The following is a 26,431-nucleotide window of genomic DNA, read 5'->3' on the forward strand; positions in this document are numbered from 1 at the left end:
CAATTTGCTCCTATCGTCAACACCACCCTCCCTCACGAGGTATGTCGCTCTTACATCGAGTGCCCTTCAGATAGCCAGGAGAAGCAATCGCCTCATTCGCAAGAATGGATGCGACACTGCTTCCCCTCTGCGACAAGAGCTAGGGACCCCTCATGTTGCAGACTGAGGGCACTCTTTCACGCTCTGGCTTCTGAAGGCTAACCTTATATTCGCGCAGATACCTCAGTCGCCATACGCCATTGAGAATCTCCCGCCGCCGCCAAAATGGTCAAGACCTCCGTCCTCAACGATGCGCTCAGTACGTCTACTCGGATACACATGGCAGGGATCCTATCGGCCTCCGCAGTAGAGTTCTGGACAGCCGCTTGCGTGCTGTTTCGAGGAGCTCTGCGTTGGCAAGGAAGGATTGCCTCTGTCTGCACTTCCTTTCTCTGTGGATGTTTTGCTAACAGTACACCCACCGCAGACGCCATCAACAATGCTGAGAAGTCCGGAAAGGTGAGTTGCAGACACTTACGCCTCTGCAAGTAGTCGCTAATATACTTGCAGCGCCAAGTTCTGATCCGCCCCTCCTCGAAGGTCATCATCAAGTTCTTGACCGTCATGCAGAAGCATGTAAGTCGAAAGTCTTTTTTCTTCACCTCTCCTGCCTTTTCGGGCTGATAACTAGGCAATGATTACGACTGCACTACAATCTTTGCCCTTTAAGTGTCCGATATATCAAGTTCTCAGCGAAGGACTTACACGTCTTCGGATTCTCATGATGTCTGATGTTTAATTCTTCGCAACATACTGACCTCTCGTCTTCAGGGTTACATTGGCGAGTTCGAGGAGGTCGACGACCACCGCAACGGCAAGATCGTCATCCAGCTCAACGGCCGCATCAACAAGACCGGCGTCATCTCGCCCCGCTACAACGTCCAGCTGCGCGATATGGAGAAGTGGGTTGTCAAGCTGCTGCCCTCGCGTCAGTTCGGTTATATCGTCCTCACTACCTCCGCCGGTATTATGGACCACGAGGAGGCTAGGAGGAAGCACGTTGCTGGCAAGATCCTTGGTTTCTTCTACTAGACTTGCGCGGTGTAGCGGCGGTATACCGGAGTCTAGGGTAATGTTTGGTTACCTAGGTAGTTCACGTCGGCGACAATAGAGGAAATGACAAAAGCTCATGACATTTGTTGATCTTCGTGGTCCTTTTCTGCTCTTGTGATGACAGATATGTTACGATTGCTATTGACGGGAGTCAGGCGCCACGAGTTTAGATTTTTTCGGCCTTAGCAAGTATAGCACTCTGCTCCGAATATCACCAAGTGCACAGGGGAAGTGGTTGAAGTTCCAAGGAGTTCTCATTACTTATTTACAAGCGGCCAGACCATATCCGTTGACCAAACTCCTAACCAGCGCCGATAGCTTTTTGGAAATCCATGAAGAAATAGCTGCATCCTCGTCAATCATTATTCATATCCCTTAAGAAACATCGATCGCATGTCTTTTGCATGCTGAACTTCCCGAAAGATGTAGCATAATACCCCTGTTACTGTGCTGAGAATCGAAAGGTCTTCTCGCTCTAGACCCCGGATCACCTAATCCTGTGTCTACGTGAGCATTCTACCTCTCCTCATCTACTCGTGATAGGATGTTTTACTCGTAGAGATCCATCCCTCCATCGACCTCGTCATCCATCTCGGCAACCGCATCGGACTCATCGTACATCTCTGAGTCTTCCTCGCTGTCGGTGTGGTTGGGCAGGACCTGGATATGACCATCTTCCAAGACGACCCTTGCGACTTCACCGTCTTTGATGCTGCCACGGAGGATCATGACAGCCATGCGGTTCAGGACCTCCTTTTCGATGAGACGAGCCAGAGGGCGAGCACCGTACGCAGGCGAGTAACCCGCGGACCCAAGATAATCGCGGACCTCGGGCGACATGTCGATGCTCACATTGCGGCCGTTGGCATTAAGACGTTTCTGGATTTCGATCATGCGTATATCGACAATCTTCCGGATCTCCTTCTTCGAGAGGCGATTGAAGATGACGATGGAGGAGATACGGTTGAGGAACTCGGGGAGGAAATAGTTGCGGATAGCGCCCATGACCATTTCCTTCGTAGTGGGGTCAATCTTGCCGTCCGGCGCATTGGCCCGCGAGAGGTATTCAGCGCCGATGTTGGAGGTCATGACGACGATGGAGTTCTTTGCATCGACAATCCTGCCTTGGCCGTCGGTGATGCGGCCGTCGTCCATGAGCTGCAGGAGAACGGTGAGGACTTCCTTCGCGGCTTTCTCTACCTCGTCGAAGAGGAGGATGGAGAATGGGCGGCGGCGAAGAGCTTCGGTGAGCTGGCCTCCAGCATCGTGACCGACATACCCTGGCGGGGCGCCAATCATCCTGCTGAGCGAGTGACGCTCCTGGTATTCCGACATATCGAAGCGGATCATGGCCTTCGGATCGTCGAAGAGGAACTCGGCAAGAGCCTTGGTAAGCAGTGTCTTACCGGTACCAGAAGGACCGCAGAAGAGGAAGCTTGGTGGTTGGTTGGGATTCGCAAGACCGGACCGCTGGAGCCGAATAGCATTGGATACAGCATTGACTGCTTCTCTCTGACCAACCACAATCTTGGCGAGGTGACGCTCCATGTGGAGCAACTTGTCTTTCTCGGTGGTCTTCAGCCGGGTGACTGGAATGCCGGTCCAACGAGCTACAATTTCGTTGATCTGATCCGGTCCGACGGCATCACTGAGGAGGACCTCGCCGCCACCCGCCTGGTGAGCCCACATCTCGACATCTGCCTTCTTCTTCTCCTGCTCGAGCTCGGCGATGCGTTGCTTGAGGTCCGGGATAGCGTAGTATGCAAGGTCGGAGGCGGTTTGGAGGTCGCGGACACGCTCCGCCTCGGCGAGTTTGTTATTGAGGTTCTCAAGCTTCATCTTCGCCTCTTGAATCTCTTTGCTTCTGCCCTTCTCGCGCTCATACATCTCCTTCAGAGGCTTCAGCTCTTCTTCGATATTAGCAGCTTCCGCCTTAGCCTCCTTCAGACGAGTTCGCGAAGCGTCATCCTTCTCACGCTCCAGAGCGTGGATCTCAATCTGCAATTGGCGCAGACGACGCTCCATGTTGTCGAGGGCTTCTGGTTGTGACTCCCGAGTAACGCGGACCGCGGCGGCAGCCTCATCGATAAGGTCGACCGCCGAATCGGGGAGACGTCGCTGGGTAAGATATCGAGCGGCCAGAGTCGCAGCAGACACGATGGCACCATCCAAAATGGTGACACCGTGATGCGTCTCGTACCGCTCCTTCAGTCCACGGAGAATTGAGATGGTCTCGGGAATCGTCGGCTCCTTCACCAGAATCTGCTGGAAACGTCGCTCGAAAGCCTGGTCCTTCTCGATGTACTTCCTGTATTCGCCGAGGGTCGTAGCGCCGATACAGTGAAGCTGTCCACGGGCCAGCATGGGCTTCAGAAGGTTGGCAGCGTCCATGCCGCCCTCTCCGGAAGAACCAGCTCCCATAAGTAGATGGATTTCGTCCACGAACAATACTATCATCTCCCTGGACTCCTCAATCTCCTTCAGGACACCCTTCATGCGCTCTTCGAACTCTCCTCGGTATTTGCTGCCGGCGACCAAAGCCCCCACGTCGAGAGAGAGCAGCTTGCAAGCTGCGAGGTTGGCGGGGACATCGGCGTCGACGATTCGGCGGGCAAGACCCTCGACAACTGTGGTCTTACCAACACCGGGCTCACCGATGAGGACGGGGTTGTTCTTGGTTCGCCGTGACAGGATGCGGATGACTCGTCGGATCTCCTCCTCACGGCCAATGACTGGGTCGATCTTGCCTTCCCGCGCCATGGCCGTCATATCGATGGTGAACTTCTTCAAGTTCTCATTCTCTGACTCCGCATCTGCTGTCTTTGAGTCGACTCGGCGGGTGCCGCGAATGGCCTGAACAGCCTGATCGATCTGCTTGGAGCTGGGGATGTTGGCCTCGGCTAGACACCGCTGGACGGCGGCATCCTGCGCCAGGCACTGAATGAGATGCTCTATCGCGATATAGCTGTCCTTCTGTGTTCGGGCGAGCTCCTCGGCGGACCGTAGGACTTTGGCCATAGCTGGCGAGGGTGAGGTTCGCTCCGGCGGCGGGTCCTGGCTTGGTAACCGTACCAGAGCTTTCTTGAGGCTTCGCTCTGCCAGCTGCGGGTCGCCATTCGCGCGGTCGATGACTTGGCGGAAGAAGGGTGTCAGGGGCTTGTCGACCTTGTTCGTCTCGTCCGGCGGCGGATCGATGAGGGAGACGGCGAGATGTATCGGCGTGAGTTGTGCATGTGCATAGCCTTTGGCGAGCTCAAAGCTGTCGGCGAGAGCTTTGGCTGCCTTGTCTGTGTAAGCGTCGAACGAAGTCATGTTGGAGTGTGGATATCAAAGCAGCAGGAACTCGATGTGTGGATGAGTGTGCCGAAACAACCGTGATGGCTGGCTGAATGAGTGTGTCGAAGATTATCCTGTTAATTGTCTATGAAGAGGGAAAGAGGTTGAATATAGCGTACTCGACCGACTTATATAGCCCTCGGCGTGGAGTCAGAAATATCGTGAAGCAACCAGTAGCGTCACGATATTTCTGGAGAGCTCTGGGTTGTGGGTGACACAGATCGAAGATTCTCGTGCTTTCAAGGCCAGGATCCCGTGAGCCCCGCAATACGTCACTCGGCAGCCGAGGCGCGCTAGCCTGAAACGGCAAGCCTGACTGGTGTCAGCCCATCTCCAGACCGTTGGGCTTTGAGCTCGACCTCGACACGTACGATGGGCTCATACCCAATAACAATGCTCTTACTGACGCATGTGAACTCACACATGTGAGCTCGGATTATGCGGTCCAGATACGAGAAGTGATTGTCTCTGCGTACTGAAACACCACGCTCCGAACAAGAACAACTCTAACAACATCTGTGGGAGATCTGTTTAGAATCTCAGAAAAGATATGGGCAGCTTCCCCACTCCCCCGACTTCGCCCTGGAAGTTTTGACAAACATGAACTTCTGCTCATCTCTCTGTGCTTGCCCCAAGAGCAAAGGTTTGAGATAGATAGCGCATCCAGAAATGCAATGGATATCTGTTGGCTCTGAGCCGGGAATTGGGCCCCAAAGCCGGATTCCTTGCCTGTGAAATGCCATCTAAACGCTTCATAGTTTCTCAAGCTTGCTGTTCCAGCTATCGAAGTACCTGTGGTACGATCTCGTTGCTTACAAAGCTTGATCCGAAACTAGGTTTGGGGTACTAAGTTTAGCCCAACCACATATTATTGGAATGCCGAGCCATATGCATACACACTTACCCCTCACTTAGTCGTCACTACCCAGACAACGCTCCACGCATCAAAGAACAGGCTTTGACACTTCGGCCCCCAATTAATCCAAAGCATATGTACTAGTTAATTTTCAAAATCTGCCAAATCTTCTCTCAGATCGAGCCAGCTTGGCGCAGTGGCAACGCGTCGCACTTGTATCTCCAGGCAAATGCGAAGGTAAGCCCACTGAACGTCTCCCTCCTACCATGCAAAGCTAACAGAAGATAGATCACAGGGTAAGTTCAGTTCGAACCTCCAACAAAGCATATGCTTACATACGAAAAGTTCAAGTAAGCTTCCCATTAAGTCAATTCACTCCTCAAATCCTAATTCCCAGCAGTTCCTGTAGTTGGCAATTTACCAGCCACTCTGAGGTTTTTTTTGCCAGTTTGTTTCTCTCTCCCCATTCTCTTTTTACTTCGGAGGAGTTCGCCGCTTAGTTGAGGGATTTTGAAGTGTGGGGTTATGACAGACCTCAAGCGACCCAACGCATCTCTTTTTGGCTAGCTCGAAAGAGTACACCTGGACACCCTCTGCATAATGAAGCCCTCTTACGATATGCGGATCCATTACTGCTCCTTTCTCGTGCAGTCAAAGACAGGTCTCGCTACAGACTTCCGGAGCTCACGGTATTCGAATCACTCGCACCGACGCCCTACGAGTACAACTACGAATGAGCCACCGAAGCATCAGAGAAAGACTACGCCCGCACCACTTATGCGACGTGCCGGGAGTGTAGAACTTCCCAGGCGGAATGCGTAATGCAAGAGGAGAATTAACCCAGGTAAGTAGTATAGGTAATGTACTCAACCGTCCAGAACGAACGCAGTAGCACTGCTATCAGAGAATTGGAGAAAATGCGTCCACACTAAAGATATTTATAATTATACCCGTAAGTGCAATGACCACCTATGCGATCGCCTCAATTAATATTCAGGTACCTGAAGATTGGGCAGGAGGCTAGAGCCATCCGGAAAGACGTATCCCAACTCGGTCCACCTCCGCCGAGGATACTACCTTGACCAAGAACTATACAGATGCTCACAGGCATTGCACTCAACCCCATCTAAGTCTAATATAAGTCCGACCCACCCAAAAAAAGGCGTCTCCCTATAACCAAGCCTTTGAATGAGCCGTAGAGCCGCTGGAGATGGAGACGGAAAAAGGGGCCCGAAGGCCTTCAGGCTCACGGATGCTCACGCTGTTCTAGCAATAGGTCTCGGTCTCGTTTATACACTAGCTCACTCTTATTGTATGTGTGTCCCAATAACCCGTCGCTCTGCTTACAAGTCCACAAGAACGCCCCTAGCTGCTATGGCGGCAAGAGTCCGCCCTCAGTGTTCAACAGCGGATCAGCCCTCTCCGCACTCCACTGCGAGCCTACCCTATCCGCATCCTGCGGGTAGCGCCCAACATCCAATCGTATTGTCAAATCCCACTCTTATGGAAAGGCTACGCGCCCCACGAGACGGCAGTGCCAACTCATGAACATGGCGGCGTTGTCCGTATGGCCAAAGCAAGAAGGACAATAGGATTACCAGCCTCGATGCGTGCTGGCAGGACAGGATATCTCGGGCAGGACACGGACGCAATGACTCCGCCATAGACATGGCGTATGGGACCACTGCGCAGCCCGCACCTCCCCTGAATAGCTAAGACCCGTGTAGCTTTGCTGCCAGAGCTAAGATTGGCCTTATGATTATGCTAGCCAGTACCATGGTACATGTATCCTGGTGATGGATGGCGGCTGCCAGTCTGCTCGCAAGCCTATACGGACTTCCGGGGAAGCGCGTTCACTAATGTCAAGTCCAGCGCCGTTAGCAACACTCTTGCCGACCATCTCGGGCGTGACGCCTTCTGCATCCTCGATTTCTTATACTCTTTGGGAACCCACGACCGCTGCCATGACGGATGGGCTAGTACACTCACATTCCTGTCACTGCTCCGCGGTCCAGAAGCCCCGTCACTATTCAAGCCCAAAAGAGTTAGAATGCATTCGGCGCAGGAAGGAGGCACTCGTCTGCGAGAGTCTGAAGACCCTTGCCTCCGAGAGCAAACTTCTCCCCCGAGGGGCTACAGCTAATCGTGAGCTGCTTATCAGATGCTATCCCAGCCAGAGCAATGCATCATTTGTCGGTCGAACAATCTGCAATACTAGGCATGGGAGAGCTCTCGCCACACAAATTGAGTGCTTCCAGTTTTGGCCATGGTAGGATCAATGGGACATCATGGATCAGACTACTCTTCATCACGCGGAGAGGCTTCGACCGGGTATATTTAAGAGACGGTTGTACGTTGCGGCGAGAGCTCCGCCACCGACCCTTTCCTTTGGTACGCTGCGACCATCTGGCGTGTCTCTGGCCAACTGTCGGGCGAACAGCTACGCATGTATGGAGAGCCTCGGTAAGTTGGTGGTTGCAAGGGCATTAACATGAACGTGCGGCTTTACGAGAATGCCTTCTTTCAAGATTTCAATTGGGCTCGACCAAAGAACTTGCATCGTATTTTCCTAGGGCCGAGTGTTAGCCCTACTACCGGCCCATGGCCCGCTAAATATCGAGGCAGCGACCTTCACCCGAAGTGCTGGGACCTAATCAACGCCGTTGCTACTATCGCCTCTCGCCGCGGCTCTGGGCAGAACACCTGCACAATACACCTCGCTTCCAATTGCTCTTTTAGCTAAAGCACATAGGCTACTTACGGGCCACAGACACACAAGTGACATACCTAAGAAAGATTCCCCACTTTCTAACCCTTTCTAACCCCTAAACCAAAACCCTACTCTAACCCTTGATCTACCCCAAGAAAAAGAAGAAAAAGGAAAGACGAGAGTGGTGGAATGGTAAGAAAAGAGTAAGGCAAGGTACCCCTCTTGCTTCGCCCATGCGTATATGGGCGACTGGCTGGCTGGCTGAAATCATTGAATTGACCTAGCTCCGTGAGAGCTATACAACTATTCTACAATTTTCCTACAGGGCAGATAAAGGAAAACTACGCGAAGTAATAAAAACCCTCTCTTTTTTACCCTTATTCTTTAAATTTAAAACTACGTAAGAAGTAGATTACTCTCTTATTATATTAATCTTATATATTCTTACCTCTTAAAGAAGAATTCTTATTCTAGTAAAAAAACTCTGCAGCGTTAAAGGCAGAAACTAAGAGAAGTAGGTTTTAAACCTACGCTTACTGCGGTAACGGCACAAGGTCTCTATCAAGCAAGCCCCAGGTGTAGCCGCTAACTATCTACACCAACCTCCCCGTATATGGGCGAGCCACTATCAGTATGAAAAGGGAAGCAAAGTGTACTGTACAGGTGCGCTGTCCGGAGACGCCGCGATCGCCTCTACTCCGGAAGCCGTGAGGTTCGTTATTGCTGGGATTGATTAATTCTCAACCAACGTCCGTTTCGTGGCCGGAATACTCCAGTATTACCCCAGGCTACGAGACACGGTGACACTCGCGACGACGGCTGGTCCGGCGCGTGTACGAAGTACAACGCCAGCACACCGCTCGTCAACATCTTCGAGAACTTCCAGAACACCGGCTTTTTGCATCACACAGCGACTCTAGATGCAATCGCCTACCAGAACGGAAGTGCTACCCTGCTCGGGCAGGCCTGGGGCGCAATATTTGCCAATGGGCTAAGAATTACACGGGGACACAGCCTTTATTTTTGAAGGAACGCGTCCAGGCCTTCATGACCCACGAGCGCGTACTCTACTCAGCCCAACTTCACGGCTACTACATGCCTTTCGCCGGCTAGATACCGAGCTAGAAGCTAGTCAGTCCCCAGGGATGCAAAGGGTGCTGAAGCAATTCATGCTCAGTGATCCTTATGCAGAGACCGCGAGCTGCAGGCAATCTAGTTTGGCAGCTTGACTGAGATGGAGTCCTTGTCTGCTGAATAGAGGAGCAGTGAACTATGAACCGCTAGAGAGACAATATGAGTAAATCTCAGTAGATTTCTGCAGCTTCAACGAGGGAGCTAGCAAACGCCTTTCCCGTAGTACATCGTCGTCGCACTGCCACTATCTTCGACCACTATTACTCTCTCTCCACACTTCTTCGTCCATCGTGTGAATTTTCAAAACGCGCCAAAGATTGCATGGAGGAGGGCAGTGCAGTTAGTCTCTGCGAGACATGCAAAGGGCTTGTTCGCGAGAAATTCTAAGAGCATGCAATATGCCTGCCTAGTTCAGCAAGTACTGCAGCCTTTACTTTACCTTCTTACTCACCTTCTAAATACATCGGCGTCGAAATACCGACCTAGCCGTACGAAAATACTCTGCCGCCTTTTCATACGCTGAAGCTCCCACAATAAGCAGCAAGCAGCAAGCTCGCACTACGCAAAAGGAAGCCTGAAGTCCTTCAACAGGGACTGCTACTTATTTACTCCCTTCACTCTTCACATAACGTGCGGAAGCCCTCTAGGCCTCTCTAAACCGTGATGCCTGGGTGGCTAGCCCCCCGAAGCACAAGACTCTAGCAACCATGCCGCGCAGCACAAACGCCAACATTGAAACGCAGCCGCTCCACCACTCCAACGAATCAGACACACCCACCTCACTTCATCATGCAAACTCTAGCGGGCACCAGTAGAGTCTCGTGCTCACATAGATCCTCTTCCATCGGCTACATCCTCTCCTGGCTCGCGTACATGGAGATGAGGTAGAACATGGGGCTGGATAGTTGTCTTTTGCGTGGATGTTTTTGGCAATCGTATGTATGTATGTCTGTTCATGCAATTAAGCCTGACTAGCTCGATGCAGCACTGTTATATTAGCCTGCCTCTAGATAGATCAGAGATCCTCCTTTCTCAAGTAGATTAGCAGAGAAGTTAATAGTAAGGCCTGAAGGGCCACAGTCCCAAAACGTCGTTCAAAGGTGGAGTTTGCTGTGCTGGCAGTGTGATGGAAGTGTATAGGGGTGTTTCTGTAGTAGCTTTGTCAGCGTTAAGAGAGGACCAGAGGAGGTTTAAAGATTCTAGGGCTAGAAAGCTCTCTGCGGAGACACCGAGGGCTTCGCTTTCACGATGAAGCGTATTACTTGCTGAAACACTTTAGGTTCCGGCGTACATAGTTCCATTTTGTATGTTGTCATAAAGCCCGGAAGGCCTTTAGGGTCTGCTAAGCGCAGGTCAAAGTCGTCCTCGTTCGTTCATACCTCGTTCAACTTCTTCGTGTCCTTTCGTCATTTTTCGATGACGTTTCCTGCTTCTCTTGAAACCGGATTTAGACCGAGCGTGTCCTCGTCGCCACAGCCCCAGGCTTCTCCTCCATCTGCTCCGCCGCCGCCTTCTCGCCCTCCGTATCCAGCACCTCCGACATTCCCCCGCTACCCCTCGTAAGCTGCGCGCCCTTCCGTCCAATAAGATGCCACGGGAGATTGAACATCTCATCCATAGCCTCCAGACTCTTGCCCGTCGTCTCAGGCAAGAAGAACCACACCCACACGAGCCCAATAGCCGTCACGCAGCTAAAGAAAAGCATAGTCCCGCCGTGTGTCATACCAATAAACATTAGCGGCACAGCCTTCGAGTTCCCATACTGATTAACGAAGTGGAACGTCATCGCGATACTGCCGCCGAGAGCACGCAAACGGAGAGGGTAGATCTCCGAATTGATGAGGTATTGGATGCTGTTCCACCCCAGCGCCCACCCGAAGCCGCTGAAGTAGATCATCACGATTGCGCCGGTGGCTGCGTGCTTCATGCTCGGGGACTGCGGGGTGTCGTCGTCGCCGACACTTCGGTCGATGAGCAGGAAGATGGCCATGTAGAGCATGGAAAGGAGCTGCAGGGTGATACCTGTGGAGAGCGCGCGCTTGCGGCCGATGAAGTCGATGAGGAAGAAGGCGCAGATGATGCTGGAGATGAATTTAACGAGGCCAAAGATGGCCGTCGCGAAGAGCTTTTCCCGTTGACCGGTAGTGCCCCTGAGATGTTAAATTGATTAACGACGATACGGAATGGAGAAGCTTACATCATTTCAAAATATTGCGGAGCGTAAATTGTGATTGAATTCGCGCCCGACCATTGAGACAGCAGCTGCGACATGATACTGAGCTGAATGCGATACAAATTTGCCTTGCTTGCAAATAGTTCGCGGATGGGACCCAGCCAAGATGTTCCCATGGTTGCTTCTCGCTCGCGGTTTAGTTGATCATTGATGTCAATGATCTCAGAGGTAACGTATGGATGGTCGGGAGGGAGCTGGCGGAGACGCGTGAGGGTCTCCAAGGCCTCTTCATGACGCCCGACTTTGATGAGCCAGCGAGGTGATTCGCGGCTAAGCCAGGACAGTGTGAAGATGATGCCGGCAAACATAAGATGCATGCTGTTCGGCACAAGCCATTGCGCATCGGTGTCGGACGAGATGTGGATCGAGGAGCCCCATGAAGCGAAGTACGCGAGCATGATACCGCTGCCAGTGTATTAGCGACTGCTTTTAGAGGCGAAAGTTACTCTGCTACTCACATATAGACCGCACCTGCAAATGCGCAGACGCAAAGACCTCGGATAGCCCTTGGTGCTGTCTCGGCAAGATACGTAGGCGCAACGACCGTGGTTTGACCGATACCGATACCTGCGATGAAGCGCCCCGCGTAGACCATACCAATGCTTCCGGTAGCCGCGCTGCCCAGAAAGATCGAGATACCCGTCACCCAAAGGAGACAAAGGAGCCGTGTAGCCCAGAGACGACCAATCTTGTCGGTAAGATAGAAGGCAACGAGGGCGCCGAGGATAGAGCCCATTTGCACCATACTTGTGATGTTTGAAAGAAGCTCTGCCTGCTCATGCTCCGACTTGTCCGGATCCTCCAGGCCGAACTTGTTGATGAAGGGTTTGAGCTCTGCAGTCGTTCCAATCAAGCCCTCGTCGATTCCTCGGGCAGCGCCCATAAGACCGAAAACTATGTGATACGATAAGCCAGTGACGAAGTGCTAGAAAGCTGATACTCTTACCGAAAACCCCATACCAGAGCCGCCAGTTGAGAGCCTCTTTCGGCGTGTCCTTCAAATTTTCGCGCCACGGATTCCACATTGCGGTGGTATTGCTGTGAGAGAAAGATGGCAGTGGAGTGATGCCGCGGACAGGGCGGCCTGAAGTGTGGTTGTTGAGGACGCCTTGACTGTGCAGCGTGAGGTATGGAGAGTGGGCCGACTCAACCGGGGACTTGGGGACGCAGCTTCAGCTCTCACAAACCGGGTTGGAGGTTACCTACATATACTGCCTGGCGTCACACCTACTCCGGGATGATGGGCGAACGACGTGCAAAAAGCGGCAGCTGTACGCGCGCGCCGACCAAGGTTCTCAACATACTCGGCTCAGCAGCCTCGCAACGAGCGACCTGCGTACACATTTGGAAAATCATGCCGCCGTTCTTTGGTTGCGGCTTGCATTTGACTGGCTGCCAGGCATACCGACGTTGTAGCGTCTGCATGCCATGTTACAACGCCGAGAAAACGGCGCATGTTGGAGCGGGGAAGCTTTTGCACGGCACGCGGAAGTGGAGCTTGACCATCGGAAGGGCCGAACTCGGCGGAGCTTGATTTCACACGCCAAAGAAGCGAGCTTGTCGCCCGGAGCTGTTTGCGCAATACTGTGCGAATTATTGGGAAGAGGCTCCCGGCGTTCGTAGGAAGCTTTTGGGACCGCGGTTTGGGCGTGCGATCCGGCTCTGAAGCAGTTCCGGAGGAGCGATCCGATCACCACGCAGATTTTCAGCGCAGGCCTCACCCCGGCGTTAGAACTTGAAGGCGACGGCGTCCCCCGCCCCCCACAAACATCGCTCCTTGGCGGTTGCTTGGCGGCTGAATTCGCAAATTCCCGCCGCCGGACACCGAAGAAGAGCCGTTGAAGGCTTCCAGGATAATCGCTTACCCGACGAGGACCTCAGGATTGGTTCGAATTCCTCGGAGGAAGATCGACCGAGGCGATTCTGCGTTGAACCTAACTTAGAGACGGGATTTCACGGACGGAGATGCAGTAGCTATGCGAGCTGCTCCGACGCGTTGAGCCTCCTTGTTGAGCGCCTCGACTTCGGCATGTACGAGCGGTATCCCGCGTTCCAGACGCTCTTCCTTTCTCAGAAGTTCGGTCTCGCCGGGGAAGTACACACGGTCTACACCCGCCATCCGTTCAGAGCCTGTCACGCGGCTGTACAGGTAATCCATCCGATCTTTGAACTCGTCCGTGGGCATGAAGAGGTCCGGCTTGATGGCGACAAGAAAATGACCAACATCTGCTGGCTTCGATGCATCGTACGGATTCGTGACATGGCCCGCAAACGCGCTTCCGGAAAGGACGCCAGAGAAGACGTCCATCATGATGGCCAGTGCTGAGCCTTTGGGCCCGCCCATGGGAAGCATGACTCCTTCCAACGCCTTTGCTGCATCGTCAGTCTGCTTGCCGTCCTTGTCCAATGCCCAGTCCGTGGGGATCTTCTCTCCTCTTCGCAATGCTTTATATATCTTGCCACGAGCCGCAACGCTGGGTGCCATATCCACAATAAATGGCCGCCCTTTCCCCGCGGGTGCTCCACAAGCAATGGGGGAAACGCCCATCAGCTTGGATTTCCCTCCCCAAACAGGCAGCGCGGGGGACGAGTTCGTGAAGACCAGACTCATCATGCCTGCGTCCACAGCCTGCTGTACTATCCAGGCAGACATGCCAAAGTGGTTCGAATGCTTGACCGAGACCATGCCAATTCCCGACTCCTGTGCCATCCTTATCGCGGCAGCCATGCCCATATGTGCGGCGAGGAATCCGAAACCATTGCGTCCATCTACCTGAGCAACAACGGGCGTGACTTGGCGTAGCGTCGGCGAGGCTTTCGGGTCAAGCACGCCTTCTCGAATGCGCGCCATGTAGCTGGGGATGCGGTTGATGCCGTGCGTATCCACCCCACGAAGATCGGCTTCGACCAGGCATCGGGAGACGATAACTGCATTCTCTCGGGGCACTCCGTTTCCGACGAGCACGTGTTCGACGAATTTCCTTGCGTCGGTAGCATTGACATGCACCATTTGCTGTTCGGCGGTCGTCGAGGCCATCTTGGCGAGAAACAGTCGGGCTTGACAGTGAGCCTAGCGGATTCTCCACGGCTGGACTGCAAGGTTTACATATGGCAGCCGGCTGGGAAAATGAGTCAATTGACAGCGGAGAGCCGTCGGATAGCGGTGCTGCTCGATTCGGGACATGATGCGCTGATGTCGGTGAGAAAGCCGGTGGGCGAAGGATGTTGCCCTGCATGCCCAGCCACGGAAGGCGCGAGCTTGACGCGTTGGAGGGGACCCTGCGCCTCGACACGAGGCCCCACCACTGCTGGCCGCTCTTCTCCTCTACCCACACACACGACGCTGCTTGCCCTCACGCGCTTGGATGGAGCTAGTCTTAGCATTCGCATATTCTGGCTACCATCTCTGGAAGCACCGCCGGAAATCTCGCATCGACGTCGCCGAGCCGTATCTACTCAACATACCCGCCGAGATCAGGCTTCTCGTGTACGACTTTCTGTTCGATGAGCAGGACGAGACGCAATCGGCCTCTACATTCCTCCTGCCGCTGCTCGCCTGTCGACTGATCCATCATGAAGCCTGTCAACGAGCCTTCACACGCGCCAATTTCTCCCTGAAGATTCGCAACGCCAGCTCTCCCTACTGGAGCCCAGCTATCTTGAAAGTTCCCTATCGCAAGCTCAGCTGTGTGCGGAACATCACTATACTCTGGGACAGCAATATGCTCGAAACCAAGGATCTCCGGCGCTTCTTCTACGAGCTCGAATGCGGACCGCTCAACCTCGACCGGCTAACTTTCAAGATCACCAGCCCGTTCTCCCGCGCACCGTTCCGCGCCAAATACGCGCCGCTGTTCCCCGCCGCACAAAACTTCTCCAAATACGTTATGGAAGAGCTGCGCCTCCTTCCCAACGTCGACAAGGTCGTGGTTCCGAATCCTTCGATCGAGATCAAGCGGAATTTCCAATACCTCTTCGACCCTGAGAAACCGAACTTGAGATTTGGCGGGACGCCGGGCAATCCCACCATTGAGGCTGTCGAAAAGACTCTCGGTGTCTGGAAATACACTGTTGTGAGGGAGGGGAAGGATGTCAGATATTGGAGGCTGGAATTGACGCATCCCAAAGCCGACGCTTCGGGCTCAGAAGATGAGGCTGCAGATACCACCTCTGGATAGGAGTGTGAATTTGGAAAGGGCTACAATCTGCGCCATACTACCGATCCGCTGCCTTGCCGGAAGCGTGAGTAGGCGACCTATTGAAAGGGCGCTGAAGGCACGTTCCCTCGAAGGTAATTGTTTTAGGTGAGGAACATCAAGTTCTATCCTCGTCGTCTCTCTCAAGAAGCACCTGGGAGCACATTCCAGTGTTGTGGCCTTTGAGACTTTAGGCGGAGCAAGTTCTCAAGCTTACGCCTTCAGCGCACCCTCCCTTCTAAATCTCATCACGGCGACCTCTTTGCCTTTCTAAACTAGGCACCGCTCTACCTTGGATTCTCTTCGGCGTCGGAAGCTCCAAACAATCACACCTTAGCCACAGAACCCTTCCGAGCGGTTAGCAGCAAGGCCTCCAAGATTTCCAAGAGGTGGACCTTGTTCTCCTGCACCAGATTGGTAATGCAAATCTCGTCGTTTCTATCGATCTTCTTCAGCATCTTCTCGATCGCAGGCAGTGCAACGCTCTGAAGCCTCTTCCACTTGCTCGGTCTCAGCATCTCGTCAATTATGAGCATCGAAGTCTTCAGCCATAAACTTTTGCATGTAACGTCTGGTCTGGCGAACTTCTTCTGTAGTATGCATAGCGCCGCGTACGTATCGCTCCCCTGCTCGTGTTAATCTCAACATCTCGGATCTTGACCCTCAGCTTTGGTTTCGGCCGGCGCCAGAAGTCGAGGAACTGGACAAGGGAGCGGAAGCAAAGAGCGGTCGAGACTGCGATAGGATAGCCTTCCGAATAGACCTGTCTGCAATCGAGGAGCAGCGCTATCTCACGTCGAACTTGAGCCCGTCGATATCGGTTTCGTTGGCCTTGAGCGCGGGGATGTGGACTGAAGAACACAAATCGGAATATTCGCAGACGAATTTAAACCGAAAGGCCCAAAAAGCAGCTGGGCAGATGGAGGATCTGCAGTGGTTTTTGGATTGGAAGGGTTTGAGAACGGAGGTGAGCTTGCAATCGCGAGCGCGGGCTAGTCGCGTCCATGGCCGTCGTATCGTGTGCTGAAGGGCTTTAGGATCCCGGATGAGAAGGAGCATTCGTTGCAATGCCAGGCGCTAAAGGACCTCCCGAGGTCACGACCCGGGATGAAATGAAGTATGCGCGCGTCGGCTGTACCACCGTGCTACAGCCGCCAAATTTCCCTCGAAGCAAGGGACGACCAGTCTCTTCTTTGCTCACCGGCCATGACAGCGCGGACGTAGTGACACGGCAGTCGAAAACTCAAAACGCCCCCTCTTTCCGGCACCGTCGCCCGGACGGCTCAACTCTCAAGCCTCGCTCGGAAGTCCTTCAACCCTCGAACTACTGTCCGCCTATGGGTCCCTCAAGTCGACCCTCAGATGTCCCTGCTCGCCTCCGCGCCCGCGCTCTTCGTCTTTCCTCTCCTGCAAAACCCTCCCTGTTGAATTTGCCACTGGAGCTTCGGCTGCAGATATACGAAATCGTCCTTGCAAATGCTGCAACCTACCCGTAACACTAGCTCGCTCTTCTGCGTGTCTGTAAACAGATGTACTCGGAAAGCTTCGCTCGCTCGCATATACAACGCTACGGTTTCGCTCCTTTCGCTCGCATTTCTTCTTTTTTTTGGAGGGAGCTCGGTCCAATGGAAAAGCGGCTCATCAAACGCGTCAAATTGTGCGCTCGTACCCCGGAAGAGCTCTACGAGGTCCCGGCCGCGATATCATCGTGCTGTCTAAGCCTGCATCTCGACCTGCTCATTCTGACGTTTAAGGCGACGCCGGAGGACAAGTACTGGGAGAGTGAATTGTATGCTTTTGATGCGGAAGACCAGAGTGCAGTTAAAGAGCATGGACAAGATTGAGATGGTGCAGGTACTCGGTGTAGATGGCAATGCGCTGCAGCTGTCACGTCTGTTTTGGGGCCTACAGTATGAGGGACACTCCACAAGGCCGGTCGATCTGGTAGGAAAGTGGTCGATCAAGTTCGAAGCTCTGAAAGGCTATGGGCGCTATACTTGGCTGGGGGTCATGAGGAGGTGCCGAAACGAGAGCTGAGAGCCTTTACGGCGTGATTCGACAGCTAGGTCACGAGAGACATCGAATTACGACTCCCACCTCGCTGCTTTATGTCGACTCAGATACCCAATTACCCAAGTACTGTGTATAGTCAGATGACCCCTTCACCGGGTCTGGTACCTGAACCTCAGGAGGGCGCCTATTTGTCACATCTCGGTCGACGAATCACGTTCAAGCAGCAGCACCACTAAATGTAAATTCTCGCTACATCGGGCTACGGCATCAAGCATTCTCCAGCTTCCCCACTCTAGCGCAACCAGCCAGGGACACCCGTCGACAATGCGCGACATATCACCGTCGATCAATGGTGAGCACAGATGGAGAAGGGCGCCACCTCCGAATTCGGTTAGCTTCCTTTTCGGAACCACATCGTCGCCTCCAGTTTTCTCTTACGTTATTCCGAGGCTTTCGCCAACAACGAATGGTATTTTCTTAGTCAAGCGCTCGTTAGCACTTTTTGTCGGATGATGTCACCCTCCATGGCGCCATGGCTTTTACAGAGCATTGTCCATGACGGTAACTGGTGGTGGTCGTCATGGGGAGGCGGATCTAAATGGTCTTTTTCATTGCTTCCGGCCCGCATCCTTTTTCTTTGCCCTTCGAAAGTCAAGCCTTCAATTAACTTTGAGATCACCCGCAATCACATCTGCATTTTTACTCCCAGCCGCTCTTCCCGCCATCGCTTTGGATACCGGGGTCGTCTCCCGCTGCGCCTAATCCACGAGCCCAATCGCGTCTCGGATCGCAGCTTCCCCATTTCTATTTGATCCGTGTGTGAAGAGACGGGACGATACTTCCAACCAGGGGCGTAGGACCCCCTTTACAGACGAGTCTGATGCTACTCATACAGGTGTCTTGCATGGAGCTGCGTTGGTGACGCCCGGCCAACATACTCAAATAGTTCCCATAGCCCACTCGTCTTTCCACTGTTCAGGATTTTCCATTCAACACCTCAGGGCATTCTTCCCTACTTTCGTTGATCGCCCTCACCTTTCGCACAGCCCCCTGAGCGCTTCTACATTTGCTTTCAACACGAGATCAAAGCCTGGACTTCCTGGCTCGCGTTATTCACTACCTTCGCTATGGCATCTCCCTTTTCCAACTGGAGCCCTTCCTCGCTCGCCTCATCTCAGTGGGAGCTAGAAGCTGGCGATACTGATCGCCATTCACAAGAACAACTTCACTCCACCGACCTACGATACTCGAACGTCTTCGGTCGGAAAGAAGCTTCGACCGTTGGAGATAAGTACGTCGATTGGGTTGGCCCACAGGACCCGCATAACCCTTTCAATTGGCCGATCTCGAAGAAGTGGAGGGTGACGGTTCTGGCGTGCTTCATGACCTTCGTGGTTCAAATCAACGGGACGGCCATGACGAGTGCAGCAGAACAGATCAACGAAAGCTTCCATGTCAGCGACGAAGACTTCCCACATTCATATTGGCCTGTCCTATCTTGGACCATAGGTGGTGCTGCTGCTCCTATGCTGGGGCTTCCACTCATGGAGAACTTTGGAGTAAGATGGAGTTACCTGGTATGTCTTTCCCTCTACATCCATGCGTGGGCTAACCAGATGAGTAGGTCATCTACGCTTTCTTAATCATCTTCCTTATCCCTCAGGCACTAGCGAACAACTTTGCTACACTTATTGTAACGCGGATCATCACTGGTGGTTGTTCCGGAGTCCTAGCAAACATCACCAGCGGCATCGTCAGCGACATGTGGAGGGATGGTAAGGCTAAGAGCTTTGGAACATCTCTGTATATCTGGGGCCTCTTAGCCGGTCTAAGCATGGGCCCCGTCCTGGGAAGCGTAATAGTCCAATACACTTCATGGCGCTGGTAGGTCCCATCCCAGCCGACATCGCTCCAAACATGATCGCTAATGAAGATCAGGATCTTTCTCGTGCAGATAATCTTCTATTGTACACTCATCCCCATGCTCTTCCTCGGCCTCCCCGAAGTCCGTCCAGACGTCATCCTCACTCAGCGCGCTCGTCGCATCCGCAAAGCAACCGGCGTCCCCGTCTACGCAAAAGCCGAGCAAGAGCACACACTCATCAGCGACATCCTCAAAGAGACCCTCATTCGACCCACGCGCATGCTCTGCACCGAGGCCGTCGTGCTCTCTTTCGGCCTCTGGTCAGCGTTCTGCGTCGGCACTGCGTTTATGTTCACACAGTCCATTACTCAGGTTTATTCTTCGCTTTACAACTGGTCTTTCTTCGGGACCGGCATGGTGCAGTCCGCTGTTGTTTTAGGGGAGCTAGTCGGTCTGCTGTTATCACTTTGCCAGGATAGTTTGTACTTCCACTCGGCGGCGAAGAATCACGAGTCGCCCGGCCGCCCCATCCCAGAGGCACGGCTCTACCTCAGCATCCCGGCCTCCTTTCTCGGCCTATCAGCCGGACTTTTCTGGTTCGCATGGACATCCTATCCCCACCTGCACTGGATCATACCCACCATCTCGCTCTCCTTCGTCGGCTTCGGCATGTTCTGCGCCACTACCGCCGTCACGGGCTACATCATGGACGCTTACGCAAAGTACGCTGCCAGCGCTATAGCGGGCGTAGCTTTCCTGGAGAATCTGTTTGCGGCGTTCTTGCCGCTCGCGACGCAGAGCATGTATCAGACACTGGGGTTTCAGTGGGCGAGCTCTTTGTTGGGATTTGTGGCGCTGGCGCTGAGTTTTATGCCGCTTGTGTTGCAGAGCTATGGGAGGAGGATTCGGGAAAGGAGTCCTTTTATGAGGGAGGCGGCGTATGATGGCGCATAGGTAGAGGAGCTGTTGGGTAATGAGTATATACCTTTTTGAACGGCGTTTAACTCAGTCATCAACCGTGGCGGTACACGTTAGCAAGTGCCGCGGAATCCTAGCATGCTTTAAATCGCCATACGTGTCAAAGGCGTCCGAGAGTAAGTTTCTAGCGTTAGGATTGAGAGATGGGGGTTAAAGTAGATCTAGGGGTGTCCACAAATTCTCACATCTCGTCTCTCTGTTCGTTCGAAATCATAGGATGATTGACGCGGCTTCTTGGAGTGCGGAGAGGGGCCGTATTTGTGAGATAGAGCCAGACCTTGCGCCACAGTCAGTGTGTGGCAACAATTGCAACGCAAGCGCACCTCTGTGCCGCATCAACATCCAACTCTGCATAGCTCCTAGTCAGCACCGATTAGTGTATCTTATAAATACGCGGTGGTTGACATCGCCTACCTCCCAAAATCAAAGGACCCAAGCTCGCTCCACACCTCCACCATCATCGCCCTAGCCTCTACCCCTTCTTTCCTCATCAGCGGCGGCAAAGACCACTCCGTGCAGGTATAGTCCAAGCGAACCCGTCATCTCATCTACCCGCCGCTCCTGCAGCACCGCACCGCCGTCACCGCGCTCGAAGCCTCAGAGGAAGCCGGCTTATTCTTCAGCGGCGCCTCCAAGGGGGCTCTGCTCATCTGGGTTCTTGATACTGGCGCCTTGGTCCAGCAGCTCGAGCAAGCGCACCATGACACCCTGCTGGGCATAGCGTTCCGCGGGGAGTCCTTGGTCACGGCATCGCGGGATCAGAGCGTCAAGGTGTGGAAAGCGGGGCTCAAGAATGGGCGATTGGCGTTTCGTTTGCGGCATGCGCTGCTGGGACATGAGGGTGCTGTGCTCGCCGTCCGGGTGGCGCTGGACGGCAGGCGCGCTGTGTCTTTGTCTGGGGATCGGGTGCTGAAGTCGTGCAATCTGGAGTCTGGGCAGCTCCGGCAAGAGATTTGGAGGTATAACATCGGGGGCTTCGAAATTCTAGCTCATCGGGAGAGACGAAGACAAAGTGCTAGCTGCTTGCTCCGATGGGGGCGTCTGAATTTACAATTTGCAAAATGGAGAGGAGGAACTCTGTCTCCAAGGACATGCTAATGGCGTACGTGCGGTGCGGATGGTACCAGCAACTGACCCAGAATCCCCTGCAGGGATGATAGTGTTAGCTTCGTACAATGGTACTGTTCGAGTGTGGAAGAGGACTGAGGACGGCAAGGGGCCTTTTAATACAGTGCGCGTTCTGGATTTCAAAGAAGCGGTTGGCGAGCAAAACATCCGCCGTAATGAGTGCGGGCGTGTCTCTGACATGGTCTTTGATGATGCGCAGGTGGTTGTGTATGCCGCATGTGCGGAGAGGCGAAGGAGATTGTGAGATGGAAAGTCTTGGTGGAGGAACTTTGTGCAGGTGATCAAGTGGGTTGCCGTTCTTTAAGTCATTCAGAGTACGTACTCTTCCGTTGGTGGTTAGTGATGAGGTCGCTGGCTCTGGTAGCATGAAACGTATTTGTAGAGTGATGGATGCAGGTGTCACAGTGGCCAAGTGGACGCCTGTCGATACTTGTTGAGCTGAGATTCTCTATGCGGTAGACTTACCGTACCCCGACTCTCCTCTGGAAAGCGGAAATGCTGGCAAAAGAGGAAGCGTTGCTAGAGAAGCTACGGTTCAGTCTGCCGCCTGGGAAGCCAGCGTCTTTGCCACCATAAGCCAGCGATGCTCCGGGTATCCAGAAACCCTTGAGAACCAGGTACGCCCTCCTCAAACGCCAGTATAAGATAGGCTAACCTATCACTCCTCCTCAGAGTCTTGTCCATCCCTCACGTCCCTATTCGTGAACTTGACCCGCTTAGCCGCCTCACCCTGTCCACCCTCGCCATCCATTTGCTCCGCCCCACGCTTCCGTGCCTGCCGCTCAACCCGCACCTGATCGTCCCTCTGATCCTTGGCCATGGCGCGATAGCACTTCAGCCCATGCTTCCCATGCACGTGATACCGCTTGCACCACGCGCCCTCGGTCCACTCCTCAATCTTCATAGTCAGCTTCCTCCGGCCCATGCGCAGCGCACTGCACATAATGTCCCAGACCGCATCCTTATGCCACTCCTTCCCCTTCTCCTTCGTCCGCTCCATCATGTCCTCAAGCTTGTCGCCGCACAGCGCCATGGCGTCCGCCCAGAGCAGCCGCGCGCCACAGCTCTTGGGCGTATAGTAGTACAGCGAGTTGATGAGCGACATGTCGAAGTCGGTGACGTCGAGCGCGAGGATTGGGTCCTGGATGTCGAGGTACCACTGCGGGGCTTGCTTGTCTACGTAGACGCTCTTATTAGGGCGCCAGATGCGGTGACGCGCATCCTTGGAGGTGTTGAGGCGCTGGAACGCGCGGATCCAGGTATCGGCGATGAGGTCGCAGGCGTGAAAGAGGGATTGACTGTAGCACACGATATATAGGTGCGTAAGGTGCTTGGCGGTCCACGGCTCTTCGATGTCCGGGTCCGCGTCGTTTTGCAGGTTAGGCAGGTCAACTTGGATCTCCGTCTGCGAGCGCAGAATGTCGGCGAGGTCGAAAATGGACTGGTCAATGTTGGCAGGGAAGTGGCCACGCCCGTGCTTCGGCGCAAGTTCTGAGGAGATGGTGGAGGAGGATGGGATCTCGTATTCTGCGGAGTCGCTACGGACGACGCGAGCGGGAGTGGCCTGTTCCGCTGGTTGGCCCGGATTGCGTTTACCTGCGGGTGCTACTAGAAGAGTCGCTGTTCTGTGTTAGTGACGGATGTAATCAGTAATGTAAGGGGACCGGGACTTACGTGGGGAACTGGGCATGTATTCCTCGTCATCTACCTTGTTGGCCTTTCCTCCCTTTAACGCCTCAAGAATATGAGCCTCGTACTCGGAGCCAAACAGAGTGTCCGCATCCTTCTTTCGCGCCGCGGTCCTCCTACTCGCCTTGTTCGTAGCTGGGGCTTCAGTCGTGAAGCTGTCCGTGGGTGCATTCACGGTGGCCGCGGTCGGCGCCGTAAGTGTGAGGATAGTCGCCGGTCCAACTTCCGCAGCCAGAGAAGTAGCTCTACCCTTCTTTGTCGCGGTGGGCGGCTTGGTAGTAAGGCGACTTGCAGGTGCATCGGCCGTCGGCTCCGTAGCGGGAGTAGAAGCAGGCGTGGGGAGCTTCAACTTTAGGTTCGGACGACCCAGAACCGGCTTTTGCTTCCGAGGGCCATCGGGGACAGGCGTAGCTCGCGGTGTCGCTTGCTTGCCCGTGGCCGGTGTCTCCGTGCGGCCTCTATTCGCGCTCCGGCCGCGCTCTTTCGCAGGCGTTTCCTTCACGCTGATCTTACCCATCGTGCTACCAGGCGCGATGACAGGCTTTGCGTCGCTTGGCTCAGACGAATATCCGGAGTCGATCGTATCGAGATGAGGTTGCGCAAGTACAGTCGATCCCAAGAGAGAGGGTGCTCTCGCGGGAGAGGACATTTTTAGTCGAGGATGGCGGGGTAGGGTCGAGTGAAAGAGTATCCACCTTTGGTTGCTGGGCCAGCGTCTGGGCGAACGTCTAGATGCGGGCTTCGGACAGTGTCGGTGAAGGAAGATATGAGCGTGATAAAGTGCAGGTAAGGCGCCGGCGCCTAAGATTAGCAGTTGGGGCGAATGCCTTGTGTGAAGATGCCGATGGGTCGGAGATATCAAGCAGAAGAGTTGGAAGAATTGCCCTGCTTCGGGTTTGAGCTAGGCGGTCGAGGTGCGGTGAGCCGTCGGGCAGGCAGACGTAGGGAGTCCGCTCCAGGCGGCGTTGCTGCGGGGAGATATGTAGAGATCGAGCGCAGGAAAGGAACCGCTGCGCTTGGGGAGAGGGTATGAGAAAAGATTGCTCGACGGTATGGAAGAATGGGAGAGCTCGAACGTTTTGTATGGGAAGTATAAGCTAGGCTATCGAAAGGTGGCTAGTCGTAAAGGGCTCCGAAGCTTCACCGCTAGAAAGCGCACAATAGGAAAGAATGATACCACTATCAGTGAGAGCAGACAAAAAGGACAATCGGTGAAAGACATGAAGCAGGGATTCTGTAATCGGATAGAGCTTAGGAAGAGGAAGCGAAGCGGGTGAAAAGCATAGTACCAATATTGTGCCTATTGTGTTGAATATGGGGAGGTGCTTTCCGAACATAGTTCTGGAATCACTTACGTTGAATGAAAAGCCACGCCGGTGAGCTGTGTTGCGCGCTCTGTAAACTTGCTAGGAGCGGTCATGGCGGCTTGCCTCCAGACCCTTCAAGACACTCAAACCTCATCCTGTTGTCTCTAGGGACATACTAAGGATCGGCGTGTTGACTCCGCCACGGCAAATCCAGCTTCACATCGCACAGACATCGACAAGCCTGCGCATGGTGCTCGGTATTCATAACCGTCAACAGATCTTTCCCGAACCCGAGCAGATGTGGATCCTTCCACTTGCTAACCAGAATCGCAAGCGCGCAGAACATCTGCATAACCACGTACGAATCCATGATGCGCGAGGTAGCACCTTCATTCACCCCTACATCAAGGCCTTCCTCGAAGCTTTCCAGTACCGAATGGTAACCGGCCGCCTTGACGTTGAACACGAAAGGTTCCAGAACAGTCATAAAGCGTTGTAGCTCATTTGTCGTGATGCGGGTCTTCCAGTCCGTATCGAGGACGCGATGCATGAAGTAGTTCAGTAGCTTCGTGCGCGTCATCGTGGAGCACTTCGAAGACTTATCCACGCGTGTAATCACGACCGGGTGCTCGGCTAGCCAGTAGCAGAAGTGTTTATAGTCCCTCCGAAATGGTGTTCCTGGGGGAATGGCCCTGCCGGTTTTGTCGAACCAAGCCTCGACGGAATCTAGGTCGTTCATCTCGATGCTGTGGAAAGGCAAGCGTTTGTTGGCGAGGTAGTGGATGATGCAGCCGAGAGCCCAAACATCGGTCTCAGGGCCGAACAAGAATTCGGCCTCAGGGGATGCGTACGCCCATGTTCCTCGATGTGTTCGGGGAATCTGCGCAGGGGGTTTGACCAGTGAAGCTCCAAAATCGGCAATTTTGAGTGTGGGAAACAGCGCGCCGCGAGGAGGTGAAGCAAGCAATACATTGGCGAGTTTGAGATCGCCATGTACAATGCCGGTCGCATGGATATGCTGGAGGCCCTGTGTGATCTGGTTGAACGCATGCCATATGAATAACTCGGGTACGTCTCCGTCGCATTGTTCGATGTAGTCCGCGAGATCACCTAGCGGGCAATACTCAAAGACAATCCGTTTATAGAATTCCTCCGCAGGATGATCGGCGACGTCGTAGCATTTCACAATGTTTGCATGGCGCCCCAGCTGCTGGATGATTTGCGCCTCATGCGGCATGCTCGTGTCATCGTACTGGATAGACTTGACCGCCACGAGTGTGCCCTGCTTCCTATCTTCGCAAAGATGGACTTTGCCGCTCCCGCCCTCTGCCAGATAGCGAACGGTAGGATATCGGTCGACAGAGTCATCGTACTGGGGTAAAACGTCCCTTCCCGTAGAGCCATTGAAATGAGCCAAGATACGGCGACCCGCTGCCTTTCCTTTGTGCTTGATCATGTCAATCTTGCCGTGCTGAGGATGGACAGAGGAACCGTCACTGCCGATATGCCGGTCACTCTCTTCAAGAACTTGTTGGCTTTGAGGAGACTCACCGAAGGACTCCAGGCTCCTTATTGACTTGGATCCTGGAGCTGCTGTCCGAATGGGGCGGATCCATTTGAAGAGCCCCATCATTGCCATAGGCGGTCATGCTAGTGCGGGAGGAGCTCCGTTGGAATCAGTGTACCGGAGCGCATTGCGCGATGTTGGCTGCGGAAAGCTATGGTGCAGTAAGGAAAATTTATACGGCCTTGCTCAGGGAAAGGGACGTAATTCATAGACAAGGGCATCTCCTTTCACTGCCCACATCGTAATTCAATGTTGAATAATAAGAGGAGACGGAGGTAACCATGCATTGTGACAGACCGCCGATGTCGCGAGTGCACAGCCACTAGGC

General features: G+C 53.9%; 10 protein-coding genes across 10 annotated transcripts; 3 read left to right on the forward strand and 7 right to left on the reverse strand.

Moving 5' to 3' along the window:
* The first annotated feature begins 215 nt into the window (after window positions 1-215).
* Window positions 216-1,153, forward strand: BU26DRAFT_525372 (ribosomal protein S8). The gene is made up of 4 exons (XM_033830491.1): window positions 216-298; window positions 467-498; window positions 550-615; window positions 811-1,153. Exons 1-4 carry the CDS (start codon window positions 265-267, stop codon window positions 1,069-1,071), a joined length of 393 nt encoding a protein of 130 aa, XP_033676177.1. The 5' UTR covers window positions 216-264; the 3' UTR covers window positions 1,072-1,153.
* A 326-nt stretch (window positions 1,154-1,479) lies between these two features.
* On the reverse strand, window positions 1,480-4,628 carry BU26DRAFT_525373 (heat shock protein). Its single transcript, XM_033830492.1, has one exon. It carries the CDS (start codon window positions 4,402-4,404, stop codon window positions 1,642-1,644), a length of 2,763 nt encoding a protein of 920 aa, XP_033676178.1. The 5' UTR covers window positions 4,405-4,628; the 3' UTR covers window positions 1,480-1,641.
* A 5,849-nt stretch (window positions 4,629-10,477) lies between these two features.
* Window positions 10,478-12,487, reverse strand: BU26DRAFT_182526 (MFS quinate transporter-like protein). Its single transcript, XM_033820400.1, has 4 exons — window positions 12,308-12,487; window positions 11,820-12,255; window positions 11,326-11,766; window positions 10,478-11,278 (listed from the first exon to the last, which is right to left on the reverse strand). Exons 1-4 carry the CDS (start codon window positions 12,384-12,386, stop codon window positions 10,576-10,578), a joined length of 1,659 nt encoding a protein of 552 aa, XP_033676179.1. The 5' UTR covers window positions 12,387-12,487; the 3' UTR covers window positions 10,478-10,575.
* Window positions 12,488-13,043: 556 nt separating this feature from the next.
* Window positions 13,044-14,562, reverse strand: BU26DRAFT_182491 (Malate/L-lactate dehydrogenase). The gene has a single exon (XM_033820399.1). It carries the CDS (start codon window positions 14,396-14,398, stop codon window positions 13,301-13,303), a length of 1,098 nt encoding a protein of 365 aa, XP_033676180.1. The 5' UTR covers window positions 14,399-14,562; the 3' UTR covers window positions 13,044-13,300.
* Window positions 14,563-15,711, forward strand: BU26DRAFT_182490 (uncharacterized protein). Its single transcript, XM_033820398.1, has one exon. The coding sequence runs from the start codon at window positions 14,727-14,729 to the stop codon at window positions 15,537-15,539; it is 813 nt and encodes a 270-aa protein (XP_033676181.1). The 5' UTR covers window positions 14,563-14,726; the 3' UTR covers window positions 15,540-15,711.
* A 172-nt stretch (window positions 15,712-15,883) lies between these two features.
* On the reverse strand, window positions 15,884-16,616 carry BU26DRAFT_572033 (uncharacterized protein; the record flags this gene model as incomplete). Its single annotated transcript, XM_033834202.1, has 2 exons — window positions 15,884-16,183; window positions 16,353-16,616. The coding sequence occupies 2 exons, from the start codon at window positions 16,614-16,616 to the stop codon at window positions 15,884-15,886; spliced, it is 564 nt and encodes a 187-aa protein (XP_033676182.1).
* A 2,081-nt stretch (window positions 16,617-18,697) lies between these two features.
* On the forward strand, window positions 18,698-20,388 carry BU26DRAFT_511628 (multidrug transporter; the record flags this gene model as incomplete). Its single annotated transcript, XM_033827319.1, has 3 exons — window positions 18,698-19,147; window positions 19,195-19,454; window positions 19,509-20,388. 3 exons carry the CDS (start codon window positions 18,698-18,700, stop codon window positions 20,386-20,388), a joined length of 1,590 nt encoding a protein of 529 aa, XP_033676183.1.
* A 636-nt stretch (window positions 20,389-21,024) lies between these two features.
* BU26DRAFT_572035 (uncharacterized protein) lies at window positions 21,025-21,505 on the reverse strand (the record flags this gene model as incomplete). The annotated part of the gene is made up of 2 exons (XM_033834203.1): window positions 21,025-21,396; window positions 21,464-21,505. The coding sequence occupies 2 exons, from the start codon at window positions 21,503-21,505 to the stop codon at window positions 21,025-21,027; spliced, it is 414 nt and encodes a 137-aa protein (XP_033676184.1).
* Window positions 21,506-22,009: 504 nt separating this feature from the next.
* Window positions 22,010-24,015, reverse strand: BU26DRAFT_556309 (uncharacterized protein). The gene is made up of 2 exons (XM_033832372.1): window positions 23,215-24,015; window positions 22,010-23,160 (listed from the first exon to the last, which is right to left on the reverse strand). Exons 1-2 carry the CDS (start codon window positions 23,876-23,878, stop codon window positions 22,199-22,201), a joined length of 1,626 nt encoding a protein of 541 aa, XP_033676185.1. The 5' UTR covers window positions 23,879-24,015; the 3' UTR covers window positions 22,010-22,198.
* A 696-nt stretch (window positions 24,016-24,711) lies between these two features.
* On the reverse strand, window positions 24,712-25,992 carry BU26DRAFT_441202 (kinase-like protein; the record flags this gene model as incomplete). Its single annotated transcript, XM_033824444.1, has 1 exon — window positions 24,712-25,992. One exon carries the CDS (start codon window positions 25,990-25,992, stop codon window positions 24,712-24,714), a length of 1,281 nt encoding a protein of 426 aa, XP_033676186.1.
* Window positions 25,993-26,431: the final 439 nt, after the last annotated feature.

This window comes from Trematosphaeria pertusa, assembly GCF_010094035.1.
Source record: "Trematosphaeria pertusa strain CBS 122368 unplaced genomic scaffold BU26scaffold_25, whole genome shotgun sequence".
In the NCBI taxonomy this organism is placed as follows: Eukaryota; Fungi; Ascomycota; class Dothideomycetes; order Pleosporales; family Trematosphaeriaceae; genus Trematosphaeria; species Trematosphaeria pertusa.

What these genes read in the sequence shown, in the direction of transcription:
- BU26DRAFT_182490 (XM_033820398.1), top strand. Translation starts at nt 14,727, where the DNA reads ATGGAGCTAGTCTTAGCATTCGCATATTCTGGCTACCATCTCTGGAAG.
- BU26DRAFT_182526 (XM_033820400.1), bottom strand. Translation starts at nt 12,386, where the DNA reads ATGTGGAATCCGTGGCGCGAAAATTTGAAGGACACGCCGAAAGAGGCT. An exon ending in GCTCTGGTATGGGGTTTTCG is followed by an intron (nt 12,256 to 12,307) that starts GTAAGAGTATCA and finishes CGTATCACATAG; the next exon opens with TTTTCGGTCTTATGGGCGCT. An exon ending in CCGCAATATTTTGAAATGAT is followed by an intron (nt 11,279 to 11,325) that starts GTAAGCTTCTCC and finishes TTAACATCTCAG; the next exon opens with GGGCACTACCGGTCAACGGG.
- BU26DRAFT_525373 (XM_033830492.1), bottom strand. Translation starts at nt 4,404, where the DNA reads ATGACTTCGTTCGACGCTTACACAGACAAGGCAGCCAAAGCTCTCGCC.
- BU26DRAFT_182491 (XM_033820399.1), bottom strand. Translation starts at nt 14,398, where the DNA reads ATGGCCTCGACGACCGCCGAACAGCAAATGGTGCATGTCAATGCTACC.
- BU26DRAFT_525372 (XM_033830491.1), top strand. Translation starts at nt 265, where the DNA reads ATGGTCAAGACCTCCGTCCTCAACGATGCGCTCA. An exon ending in CGTCCTCAACGATGCGCTCA is followed by an intron (nt 299 to 466) that starts GTACGTCTACTC and finishes CACCCACCGCAG; the next exon opens with ACGCCATCAACAATGCTGAG. An exon ending in ATGCTGAGAAGTCCGGAAAG is followed by an intron (nt 499 to 549) that starts GTGAGTTGCAGA and finishes ATATACTTGCAG; the next exon opens with CGCCAAGTTCTGATCCGCCC.
- BU26DRAFT_556309 (XM_033832372.1), bottom strand. Translation starts at nt 23,878, where the DNA reads ATGTCCTCTCCCGCGAGAGCACCCTCTCTCTTGGGATCGACTGTACTT. An exon ending in ATACATGCCCAGTTCCCCAC is followed by an intron (nt 23,161 to 23,214) that starts GTAAGTCCCGGT and finishes AACACAGAACAG; the next exon opens with CGACTCTTCTAGTAGCACCC.